We start from the raw sequence: 13,729 nt of genomic DNA on the forward strand, positions 1-13,729 counted from the left end.
AATGGTTATGGCGTTAGCGTTATGGTATGGCACCATTATTCGATTACAATCATTTCCATAAGGTAGGTTCGATCAACTTTTTTATCTGGCTATGTTTATATGGTTATAAGTCACCATTAATTCGCCCTATAAACGGCATCAACACCACGTTCCAGTTAGGGATACGGTGGACCCGAGCATGACACAATCAATGGTAATACTTTTCGACCGAGGTCTACTGCCAGAACACGTTCAGAAATATTGAAAGAAAAATGACGAGACACCTTTTGGCCTCGGTATAAATAGCCCGAAGTTGGAAAAGAAAACGCTATGAAAATGTGTCGACCTTCGATTCGTTTCGAAGCATACAGTCGTTGGAAGGAAATCAGCTGATTGGTAGTTTTTTCATCAGATATGACATTTCATATTCTGGCATAAAACGAATTAGACATTAAGGCATTACAAAATAAAATAAATGGAATTTGTATGTATGTTTGCATGTATGTCGGCCTATTGCAAACTTAATAATAATAATAGCAAAGAGGATAGATATACCTTTTTATTTCCCCCCCTCGGTTGTCGATGTGAACACGTATCTTTTGACACCTCTCTCAATATTTTTGGACGCATATTTGCAGCCAACCGCTGTTCTAGACTATTTTATTTTTCCCACTTCTTTGTAGCTTGTCTAACATTTTTCACAGCAAAAAACTCTATAGTGAGAATGCTTGTAAAAGTGATCCAAAAAAATTTTGACTGACGAAACTTTATCGGAACTTCAAAACACAAAAACAATTTCTATCATGAAAAAGCGAGACCACTATTCTCCCAAAATTAGTGAGTTTGACATGTTTTTGTTTATATTTTACATTTTATTATAACACTCAAAAATTATTTCGGTCTCTAATGGTTCACTTTTTTCACAAGAAAGTTGATTTTAGATGCGTTTTTATGCACCAAATTTTCAAACTAAAAACAAAATTTTCATGTGTCAGAAAAAATAAAGAAAAAACGGCCGAATGTCAAAAAAACTTATCGAAATACAAACTGGCTCGTTTGTTTTTAATGAACTAGATTGTATTTTCCTTGTATTTCGTTAGTTTTTTGAAATATAGTTTACACACTTACACCAGTACTGAAGCCGTATTAGAAGGGAGTGCGACAAAAAATTGAAGATAAAATACAAGAAAAAATACACGAAAATAAAGCTGGAGACATTGGTGCTTTATCGGTAACCTTTTAACAGCTGATTCGACCAACCTTATGAGAATCAATGCAATCGATTATTGGTGCCGCTAAAGGTACGCGCACATTACGCTGCGTGACACGTAGCAGCAGCGCCGCCTCACAGAGCGACAATTTTGGCAATTCACATTAAGCGGCAATCGAGCGACACATTGCGGCAAAAGTTTCTGTTTATTTTTGTTTGCAAAATGGACGACACAGTTTTTGAAGCTGTAATTATTTCATTTTTGTGCGAAGAAGGGGAAAGGACAAGAAAAAGGTCGTGGCTATGGGTCCAAGGCATCTCATCCTCAAGATATGAGGAAGGAGAGTTCCACACTCTTTTGCCCAGATTGATAAAAGATGGTGCAAAATTCTTTGCATGTATTCTTATGAGGCAATTCACACCTAGCGGCAGCAGCACTGCCCAGTTCTCGACTCAGTTATTAAAATAATAGTTTTATTTATATTAAAGCTTTTATCATTTTTTTTTTTAACTTTGAAAAATCTCCGAACACCATTCCTTCATTATATGACATTCGACTGCCTAGTCCACTGCCTTCCACTATATTCGCAACATAACCTCTACTTAAGCTGCCAAACTATATAGTAAACAATGATTGTTAATGCATATGCAATAGACAAGCGAAGAAGAAGACAATTTTTTTGTGCGTTTGTGCGTGAGCTGCTGTCAATTTTCCACACATTCAATTTTCATTTAGTTTTTAGTTTAACTTTTATAGAAAAAACTAAAAATCATTAATACAATAAATTACAGAAGTGCCCAAGTAAATATATACGCAAAATTCTAAATCTTTTCAACAAGCAGTCAAGTGGCGTGAGGTATACCACAGACAACAACAACAATGTCCCAACCACAGCCGCACCAACCAAACGAGGAAAATGTTGCAACAAGTAAAAGCAAGAAAAGGAGACATAGAGGCAAAAGGATGAAAAAGGGCGATAACCATCAGAATCAACAATTCAAGCATGAGGATAATTCGCTAGCGGCGGAAGGAGCTGGCGATGGTGGGACTCACAAAAATAAGCATCAACAACCGATCCAGCATACAAACTTCGAAACGAAAATATCAAAACAGCCTTTACAATCCAAGTCTGATGCACTGAACCATAACAACAACATAGCAGTTGATGCCAATCTTTTAAATATTTATGTAGATCATTTGCAGCGCCGAATGCACTCAATCCTATTATGTAGTAAAGACTTGGAACTGCAACGACACAAATCTGATTCATCACCGCCATCACCAACAACAGAATATGAACTTAATGTCAAAAACAATCGACCACTGAGTAAATCAGCACGTCTACGACGAAAACGCAAAGAGACGCTGCGTAATAAATATGTGGCTATTGATTGTGAGATGGTTGGTGTGGGTCATAAGGGACAAGACGATATGCTGGCACGTGTATCAATCGTTAATAAGCAGGGCGAAGTACTTTTGGATAAATTTGTGAAGCCTTTTAAAAAAGTAATCGATTACAGAACAAGCATATCAGGCATTAGACCCAAGGACATTGAAAATGGTGAAGAGTTTCATGTGGTGCAAGATCAAGTGATCGAAATACTACAGGGTAAGTGGTTGTTTGATAAAATGTTGTAACACAATAAACATTTTAAATTTGAAGCTAGCATACATAAGGCCCTCTACAATCGTTTGCCAAACACACCGAGTGTATTTCTCAGCTTAGCAAAAATACATGTGGCTTAGGATATATAAATAAAGAAAGACATTGCAACATGTTCTTACTTTAATTATGGCCATTTTACTTCTGGGCCAGTACCTAAAAGTCACGACTTTCTGACTCAGGGTAAACACTTCACTAAGGTCAGGGAGAGAAATGAGATGCTGACCAAACAGTTTCTGTTGAATACCCAGAAACCTGGGCATCCCAACAGACATCTGATTGACGAACCAGCACCGCCTAGGGGCCTAAGGAGTCATCTCCGTAAGCATTTTGAGGAAATACGGCACCTGAGAACCCAGCCGTATGAAGCGGAAAAACACAAGCAGGTCCTTGGTGAACTCCATAGACAGGCGTCGGACCTTTATGTCGGGAATTGCCCGGTGAATCCAGTACTTGAAGAAAAATATCCAGAACTCGCAGAAGAGGAACGCATACTCCCCAGGGAAACGCGTGTCACTCTTGCTCAACTTCGTTCTAAATACTGTAACCTATCCAGAATCAACCCCGGCATACAAAATGTATGCCCTGCTTGCAATGTGTCCCCACATGACACCAACCATCTCTTTAATTGTAATGTGGAACCAACGCATCTAACACCCCTTTCCTTATGGTCCACCCCTGTTGAAACGGCAGGTTTCCTTGGACTCCCGTTAGAGGATATTGATGACAATTTGTGATCGGTCGCGGCTATTAGGTGTTGCGAGCATTGCTACAACAACAACACAACTTCACTAAGGATACAAGCACTCCAAATACATATCCTCAAATCAAAGTCATTTATTTGTTTAGCCATACTTGGGCTGTTGTTTAGTTGTAGGATTATATGTACTGGTATGCCTATGCTTATTCTTTAGTTTCTTTGTGTTAGTTTTCACTGAAGTTGTCGCTTCCCAAACACTACATGAAATACGCTATTTTTGCTTTGAGTTTATATTAATGAATAACTTTCACCTCACTTCCATTGCAGGTAAAATTCTTGTTGGGCATGCTGTACGTAACGATTTGGCCGTGTTACACATCAAACATCCATACAAAAATATACGCGATACTGCACGTTATAAACCATTGTGCCGTCTAGTCTCTAATGGACGCACACCAAGCCTTAAACTACTTAGTCAAGCGATTTTGGGCATAGAAATACAAGTTGGTGAACATAATTCTATAGAAGATGCTCGCGCAGCCATGAAAATTTATAATCGTTTAAGTAGTGATTGGGAAAAACATTTACAAAATCATGAAAGGCTCCACAAATAGTTGCCGCTAATGGATAAACAAGCCAAACTGTAAAAAGTAGAAGAGTTTGGTTTCATTTAATTGTTATTTATCAAAATAACATTATTTTTTTTTTCCTACTTGTACACATTGTGCCGATTAAATGAATTTAGGCTTAAGTTACTCGTATGCGCATCTCACCTCACGTCATTGACGGAATCAACAATAAAAAATTACTTAACATAAAACAAGAACAAATTTAAAACAAAAAATGTAATAAACAATGTAAAATTTAACATTAAACATTTACAAAAAAAATCTCACTTGGCTAGAAAAAAATTTAAAACGAAAAAATATAAATACCATTTGTTTTGGGACCCAATCCTTTCGTACAATCTTCGTTTTTGCACACAATCCACAAACCTGCACACACTGAAGTCTATAACAAAAAAACATTTTCACATTTTACGAAAGCAAAACGTCTTACGCTGATCTTAAAACTAGCAGAATTAGGGCCAGTAGTAATTTTGTAGTACGTTTTATGTTATTAATTATAATTATTATTTGTAAATGTATAATTGCAAGTAAAAGAAGACGACTACTATCGATTGTTAAAGATAATAAACAATGAAATATGTTAAGAATTATTTAATATACAATTATTCATATTAAAAAATGTTTACTTTTCAAACGTGTGTTTTATTTTAGACACCCTAGGAAGCTTCGTAAATATATCCATCGAAGGAGAAATATCATTCCCCGTAAGCATTTTAGAATTCATTTTAACTGGGATATGATATACCATCTTTGTTTGGAAGAGGATAGTATGAACAGCTGGGAGCTTTCACGCTTGCGAAGAAAAGGAACAGTTCGGACAATTAGCTTTCGAATAGTACTTTATTTCGTATTGCATTACAAAGAAGGCTTCAAACTTATAGAAAAGTAAACGTGGTATGCTGATACGATAATGGTCCTGTAATGATACTTAAATAATCCTTAGAACAAGTATGAACTGTCCCGAAGTGACCCTAATATAAAAATTTAAACAATTCTGAAATAGTTCCAGGATCATGCAACTCAAAACTATCTTGAACTAGCCCCAAATCAATTCCGAAATTGTGGAAACTGCCAATAGTCCGAAATTACCTCGGAAACATCAAAAATTTTAACGAATTACTCCCGAAATCACTTCATATCGAAACGGATACGAAATAGACCTCAAATAATCCTGAATACAATCTCTAAAATAAGCCGCGTATGAAATCCGGAACACAACCACGAAATAGTCCTACAATGAACACGAAAACACACTGATATGATCGGAAGGTATTCGCGTAATTATCTCCACCAGCGGGTTATGGGGCTTAGAATATACCCGCGGCAGGTATGCTCGTAGGCGGCCACCGTGGTGTGATGGTAGCGTGCTCCGCCTACCACACCGTATGCCCTGGGTTCGCACCCCGGGCGAAGCAACATCAAAATTTTAGAAATAAGGTTTTTAAATTAGAAGAATTTTCTAAGCGGGGTCGCCCCTCGGCAGTGTTTGGCAAGCGCTCCGGGTGTATTTCTGCTATGAAAAGCTCTCAGTGAAAACTCATCTGCCTTGCAGATGCCGTTCGGAGTCGGCATAAAACATGTAGGTCCCGTCCGGCCAATTTGTAGGGAAAATCAAGAGGAGCACCGATTTCACGAAGACTTTCGATAAAGTATCTCATAAAATCTTATTATTTAAACTGGAATGCATTGAATTTCACTCTGTTTTCCTATCATGGTTAAAATCTTATTTGTCGAATAGGTCCTTGTGCGTCGAAATTGAAGACTGTAAGTCCCAACCTTTCTTGGCAACATCTGGGGTACCTCAGGGTAGCATTCTTGGTCCTCTTTTATTTGTGCTCTTTATTAATGACATTGGTTCCTGCTTTAATTCGTCTGATTTCCTTTTATATGCAGACGATCTTAAGATTTTTCGTAGAATTATTGGCCCGTCAGATGCAGTGCTCCTACAAAATGATTTAAATAATCTTGTTTCTTGGTGTAATGCCAATAGTCTCTACTTAAATGTCAAAAAATGCTTTCAAATGTCTTTTTCCAAGTCGTCTACCCTGCATACCACACCCTACGGTATTTCAGGTGTTCCACTGGCTTCTGTCAAAGAAGTTTATTGATCTAGGTGTTGTCTTCGACACCTCTTTCTCCTTCGTTAGTCATAGCTGTTATGTCCTTCCGAGGGCTTACAGAAACCTTGCCTTCCTTCGCAGATATGCAAAAGACTTTAAGGATCCCTATACGAGGAAGGCATTTTTTATCTCTTTAGTTCGCTCAAAATTAGAATACGCCTCAGTTGTCTGGAATCCTATCTATAGTGGCCACTCTGCCAGAATAGAGAGGGTTCAAAGAAAATTCATTAGATTTTGCTTAATTTCTATTAACTTTGACGACCCAACCCCATCCTATTACTAGCGATGCATACTTATCAATCTCCAGTCTCTTGAAATCCGGAGAACTGCGCATCTACTAATGTTTGTTTATGATCTCATCACTGGCTCTTTGGATTGTTCAGCTCTTCTAGCTAAAGTTAATTTTAATGTACCTAATAGGTGCCTTCGTACTTTTTTGCCCTTTTACTTGCGTGTCGGTAGAGCTAACTATTGCATGTTTACCCGATTTTCCGCGCACTTACCGTATTTAATAGACTCTCAGGGAGTTTCCTTCTTGATTTCTCTTTGTCGAGAAGTACGTTCAAGTCTTCTCTGGATTTGTGGCTGTAATTTATTTTTATTATTTATTCATCTCATTGTTATCTTTTTTCTTTTTTATTATTTACACGGTAATTACATATATAAGTTTGACTATATAGTTTTTATATCTTTCTATTCATTTGTATCTAGTCTGTAAGGTTCTTTTCGATCATAGACTTAATAAACATATACATACATATACAAATTGGAAGAGAAGCTCGGCCTTAGATCTTTTATTTTTATTTATTTTAGGTATGCTCGTAAGAGGCGACTAAAACACCAAATTGATTCCAGAGGTTTTGTAGCGCAACCCATTCAAGGGTTTACCAGCGCAATTTATAGCTTCCCCAACCCAATTCTCAACCTCACCTACCCGTGGCGAATCTTGTTTCTTTAACAGCCGAGGTTCTGGCAACCCCAAGCTCCTCATGGATGTAGGGAGTGGGAAGGCGGGACGGGTTAGAAGGTTCATGTGGTCATACTAAATCGTTCTAGAGATGGTAGGGCTAGTATCTGAATGGTGCCTTTTACCGGAACGTACCGGATCTGCATTCGGCAAAGGGCCATCAACATCGATAACAGTCCCCAAAACCTTCGGTGAGTGTCCTTATCGCTACAACAACAAATTATCTCAAAATGATCCGGAGATAGTCCCGATATGAACTCCAAATAGTTACGAAATAGCACGACGAGCCCGATGTGATCCGAAAACATACATAAAACAATTCCGACACTCCGTGTTTACTTCTGCCATGAAGATTATTATAGACTACTTTATATCTGTCTGTCAAAATGCATCCAAATCCGTTCACCGGGTTTAAAATGATTGAATTCAAACGGACAGTCAATGAAGAATCTACACCCTGGACTCAACAATTTGCAATCCTATTTTAGTCGACAAAAATTTTCAAGCTTTCACTTAAGTATATACAGATTTGTTTTATTTAAGACATACATATTTTACAGCTCTTTTCCTTATCATTATACAATTTAGTACTAACCACAATATTTGCATGTTTAAAATTCTTATTTTCAAATGTACCAAACGCAAGAATTTTGCCTCGAATCAAATTTAAACTCAATAATCTAATTCATATTTTTAAAGTAGTATATTTAAATGTACATCGTATTCAAACAAGTGCCTGGAAATATGAAACATTTGAGCTAATTTGTGTTAAAGTATTTTATGAAAACTGAGCTCAATGATTATTTTTTCTAATTAAAAGTACAGTTTGATTATACTAAATTACTAATTTATCGATGTAACTAGTACGTCATTGCTGAGTTTGGATAAAATCTCTTATTTTGTTTGGTAAACATTACCAACTACATGAGCTATTGCATACATTTATCAAGATTCGCAGCTTTTTTTATTACGGACTAGTTGCTTCATTATTTTCTGCTGAAACAGCACACATCTCGCTTTCTTTATCATCATTGCCATCACTGCAACTGCCCTCGTTAGCGCTGGACGCCGCATCGTCTTCATCAATTTCTTTATTCTCTTTCGTGAATGTATTTAAATTAATCTCGCTACGTTTTATTGCATCACGTCGTTCGTTCAAATCTTTCCACGGATCTTCAAGCATAGATGGATGCACATAAGATGATATATCACATACTTTGCTATTGAAGGATTGTCGCTAGAAAAGCAAAACTAAGAAGTTAATAAAGTATGTTAATAAGTTAATGAATTACTTACATTATTTCGCTGCCTATAACCGCCACCACCACCACGTCTCTGCCATTCATTCACACCGCTGCTACGTGGTGTCTGTTGCTGCCACTCTCCTCCTGCAAAACCTCCGGTACTGTTGCGATTATTTTGACAGTTGCCTGAAAATCGATTTTGTTGTTTTTGATGGCTCCCATGTCCTCGTTGCTGTCTATTTTGATAATAACTGTTACCTCCTCCTGTTCCTTTGCTATTAAGGCGGTTGGTGTATTGGGGGCGCGCTGGCGTTGAACATTTGCCTGGGCCGCCTATTTCCAATGATATGTAATCCTCCGACTGTGAGGGATATTGGGGCAATTGCTTGGCGTAAGGGGATGCATAATTCCGCGACATTTTTCTGTTGTTATTTATTTTGTTAATTTGAAATGTTCTACCTTCTTTTTGTTTTTAGAAAAACTACATTCACGAATGTGTAATGAAGGAATGAGGAAAAAACAATGCCAAATTTTAATGAAAAATTGAATTAAATTTTTTAGATATTTGCTTTTAGTCTCATTTATCCTCCTTATTTATTTAAAATGAGCGCTTGTCTGTATTATTTTTGTTTATTAATTTTTTGTTTTAACCTCACTGCCGAATATACAAAATGAAGAAAATCATTATTGTGAACTACCCAGGGTTGCACTTTACTGGCCTTGCCAGAATTTCACTTTTCATTGGGCGTAATTCAATGATGCCACCGGAAAATATAAAATTTGTGGATTGTGTGTCTATATATATTTAGTGGATCTCAGAGAATAGGCGTATGGCGTTAGATGGGTACCTACCCTTCAAAAAACGCGAGTACTCCATAAATAATGTTATGGCGCTTAAATGGGTATTATTATTATTTATTTATTATTACGGCGTTTTAAGCCTAAAACTTAGATTATTACAAATTTTTAAATACATTTTAATAATAATAGGATTTCTAGCGTTTGGGGTGTCGGAATGCATGAGATTCCGATCAGCACGGGAACTGGTGGTCCCAACGGGCGAGTCTTGGAGTCATATCATTGGGAGGTTGGAGGGACGTGTTCTCAATCCTGCCCTACTCCAAGACGTATGATTACCCAGTTTTATTATTTATGCTGTCGGAATGCATTTGATTCCGGTCAACCCAAAAGCTAGCAGCTCAGCAGAATAAGCCACTGTTGTTGTTGTTGTTGTAGCGATACGGTTGCTCCCCGAAGGTTTAGGGAGTGATCGATGTGATGGTCCTTTGCCGTTTACAGATCCGGTACGCTCCGGTAACACAGCATCATTAAGGTGCTGGCCCGACCATCTCGGGAACGATTTATATGGCCACATTAAACCTTCAGGCCAATCCGGTATTTTAGTCGCCTCTTACGACAGGCATACCTACCGCGGGTATATTCTAACCCCCTGACCCGCTGGGTTAAGAATAAGCCACTCTTATCGGACGGTTGGAAAGGACGTGTTTCCAATCCTCCCTGTACCAGCTTTTATGTAAACATAATTAAATATAATATCATTGTTGTAGGAATATACGTGATTCACATGAACACTCCAACTGTTTGTCTGGGACGATATTTTCAGGAATTATTTCCTAATCTGATTGCGAGCAATATATGTATTTGACCTGATGCATAAGGTTCCTCTGTGTCTATTTGGATTGCCGTGTACGATCAGTAACATGAAATACAGATACAAAATATTTTATCTTATTGGAAGGGTTTTGCAATATTCTAATAATTTTTTTTTGAAGGTGTTTAAGTTTTCACAATTTTTAACATGATTAGGTAGTTCATTAAAACATTTCAGGCCTTTGTAAAATATATTTTGCTTGTCCATTTCTGTTTTGAGAAGATGTAATCTAAAATTATTATTTCCCCTGATTATGTAAGAATGGGTTTCATTCACATAAACAAGTTTTTCACTTAGGTAGGCTGGTAATTTACCATGCTTGATATAAAATACACATTTCATACTATGGTAAAATATCAACTGTTTCACGCTCAGCCAGTTTAGTGCATCAAGCATACTCTTTATGGAAGTGTCGTACCTCACTTTCAATATAAATCTCATAGCTTTGTTTTGCATAATTTGTAACCTGTCTACTTGTGTTTCATTGGCAATAAAGAATATTGTAGGGCAATATAAGAAGTGCGGTTCTATGATGGATCTATAAACTTTCAACTTATATTTCTTACTAATAGGTTTACACGATCTCTTCCAAAATCCAATTTTTTTGCCCATTTTGGCAACAATATAATCAATATGATCTGTAAACCTCAGTTTATTGTCAATCAGGATCCCTAAGTACTTAAATATTTTGACGTCCTCAATGCTCGTATTCATTATTTTTAGATCAAAATTAAGTGATTCTCTATTGGTCGTCCTAGATAAAACCATGAACTTAGTTTTGTTAACGTTAAGCTTGAGTTTATTAGTGCAAAGCCGTCTATACAATGAGTTCAAATCTTCTTGCATTTTGCTCCTTGCTATTGAAATGTCCGTTTCATTTACTTCAAGTAGCGCATCATCTGTAAACAACCTGACTTTACTATATTTCAGTGCTGATGATATGTCGTTTATGTAAACTCGATGGTTGTTCTTTGTTTCCGGTCTGATAAGAAGCTTCTAAACCACTGCAATTCATTTTCCCTAATACCAATTTTTTGTAGTTTATCGAACATTATATTCCTATCAATTGTTTCGAACGCTCTTTTCAGGTCAATGAAAACTGCTACTATATGTTTTTTTAGGCTCAGCTCTTCCTTCCAGCTATATATGACGTAATTTAACGCCGTCTCGCAAGAGTGCCTTTCTCGGAAACCGGATTGTTCCTTTATAAGGATTTTATTATTTTCTAAGTAATTAAGCAGTTGATTTTTTATTACAATTTCCAGAATTTTTTCGATGTTCGGCAATGTATTTATCGGCCTTAGTTCTTCTGCCATTATTGAATCTTCTACTTTCCTAATTGGTACTATTGTCGAACTTTTCCACATGTCTGGCACTATTCCAGTAGTCATGGATTTGTTTATAGCGGTTGCATAGAAGAAACCCACGTACGATACCGAATCTTTAATTACGCCTTCTGAAAGTAAATTTTCCCCCCAGTTTTATTTTTGAACCTTTTTGCTATACGTATAACATCCTCAACCGTAATTTCTTCGAATTTTAAACATGACCTAGTTGTAAATTGGAAGTCGTTCTGACTCTGAACAACTTCAATTTCCCTGTTTATATCACCAATGCTATCTATAAAGAAGGAGTTCAATGCTTCAGCAATATCGCGGGGTGTATCATATGTCACACCTTTTACCTACCCTTCAAAAAACGCGAGTACTCCATAAATAATGTAAGGAATACTCCTTTGGGAGTATGGGAGTATTCCAAAACTAATCTGTATTCATACAAAAAATGTGCTCTAATTAACATTGCGATGTCCTAGGAGAGGAGTAGGTGATCCCACTCTCGCTTTGTTTGCGGTATTCCATAGAGTACATACGTGAGAGTACTTTCCAAAGTACTTTCACTGTAGTGCTCCATGGAGCACCCCCAGAGGAGCATATGCCAAATTACTAAAGAGGAATTGTGTCGGAAAGAATTATCGGAGTGAATTTAATTTAAAATGAAAGTAAATGAAGAGGGGCAATACAACTTTTATATTTTTTACTACGAATATTCTTATTTTATTTAGCATTTTCGTGAATAAAGAAATTAATATTTTTCTATACTATAGTATGTATAGATAAAACCAGTGCGCGGTTGCATTTTATCAGAGTTGCCAGAGTAAAATTTTATTATCAGTTATTTGTATGCAATATTTTACTTTTGGCAACTCTGTTCGATCGTCATCGTGTCGTGATCACGGTCGTTAAAAAACGAGCAATGATCGGCTGATGGTGGTCCGCAAACGCATTGCAAAGGAGTATTGTTAGAGTACTCCAACATGAAGAAAATGGAACACGTAATCCAACAATTTTTGCAGGGCATCTACAAAAATAAGTCTACAATTGAAATTACAATTAAAAATTTAATAATCTACTATGTTCAAACAGAAAAATAAATTGAGGCAATTTCAATTTAAATTGAGTGGTGTTCATACAACTCAATTTAGCTTACACAATAGTAATTTGATAGCCGGTCGGCTCATCTCTACAGCAACAACATACCTTTGTTCAGAATGTCAAAATGTGCGTGTTGAAATTAGGCGAATGGAATGGAATGAAAACATAAAACTTTGAAATTTTTGTGTGTTGTAAGAAAATGTGTTCAATGTTTTAGTTTCATTTTGAGTTTGCCATCCTCTTTTGACAATTCCTACTCCAGTGAAATTAAAAAAATAATATAAGCTGATGAGATGAGCCAACCATGTAGTTGAGGCATGCGCAACTGACGTTTAAATCTACTCAATAAACACACTTTACAAGGTTGTATTTGCAGTTTGAAACAATTCATAACGTAATTTTTTTTAAATTGGCAATTTGTTATTACAATTTATTATATGATAAATTGCGTAATAAATTGCCCAAATGGTATAAATTGCCAATTTGGTGTGTGTTTGTACCTGGTATAAAGAAAACAAGTCATCACTGGGAATTACCTAAAAGAAATGATAGTACCGACATAAAAATATAATTCATGAAGATTTACAAATCTTGATAAAGCACATGGCAAAAAGTCATATATTTAATAAGTACAAGGAAAAAATTTGTGCTACGGGTTTTTACTGTGCGACATATATTACCCTTATACGTTTGTATATTACCCTTATACGTTTGTTAACCTGGCGATTTAAGAGACAATTTAAAAGTCCTCTTGCCATTTATTGGAATTGAAAGATTCAATTCCCAAAACAGGAAAAAAAAATTATCCGAACTGCTGATTGCTTCTTCTTGATAATTTTCCATACAACGCCTTGTACTGCAACTGCCAGTTAATCGAAATCAAAGAAAATTTTCTTTTGACTTGACATTCTTCTGTACGGCGAATTGGTTGAATTCGCGTTGCCACCACCTGGTATGGATTCGCCTTGATGAGGATTCTACGTTTTGGCAAAACAAAGGCGAATCCATACCGGTAGTGGAAAAGCGAATTCAACCAATTCGCCGTGCAGAAGAATGTCAAGTCAAAAGAAAATTTTCATTGATTTCAATTAACTGAAATATTATTGTACAAG

At 36.5% G+C, this 13,729-nt stretch overlaps 2 protein-coding genes across 2 annotated transcripts; one reads left to right on the forward strand and one right to left on the reverse strand.

The window, feature by feature from the left end:
• The first annotated feature begins 1,851 nt into the window (after positions 1-1,851).
• LOC137254477 (uncharacterized) lies at positions 1,852-4,816 on the forward strand. The gene is made up of 2 exons (XM_067792174.1): positions 1,852-2,799; positions 3,881-4,816. The coding sequence occupies exons 1-2, from the start codon at positions 2,070-2,072 to the stop codon at positions 4,165-4,167; spliced, it is 1,017 nt and encodes a 338-aa protein (XP_067648275.1). The 5' UTR covers positions 1,852-2,069; the 3' UTR covers positions 4,168-4,816.
• Positions 4,817-6,953: 2,137 nt separating this feature from the next.
• LOC137254548 (uncharacterized) lies at positions 6,954-9,194 on the reverse strand. The gene is made up of 2 exons (XM_067792291.1): positions 8,566-9,194; positions 6,954-8,506 (listed from the first exon to the last, which is right to left on the reverse strand). The coding sequence occupies exons 1-2, from the start codon at positions 8,929-8,931 to the stop codon at positions 8,237-8,239; spliced, it is 636 nt and encodes a 211-aa protein (XP_067648392.1). The 5' UTR covers positions 8,932-9,194; the 3' UTR covers positions 6,954-8,236.
• Positions 9,195-13,729: the final 4,535 nt, after the last annotated feature.

Source organism: Eurosta solidaginis, chromosome 5 (genome assembly GCF_040869045.1).
Source record: "Eurosta solidaginis isolate ZX-2024a chromosome 5, ASM4086904v1, whole genome shotgun sequence".
NCBI classification, from domain to species: Eukaryota; Metazoa; Arthropoda; class Insecta; order Diptera; family Tephritidae; genus Eurosta; species Eurosta solidaginis.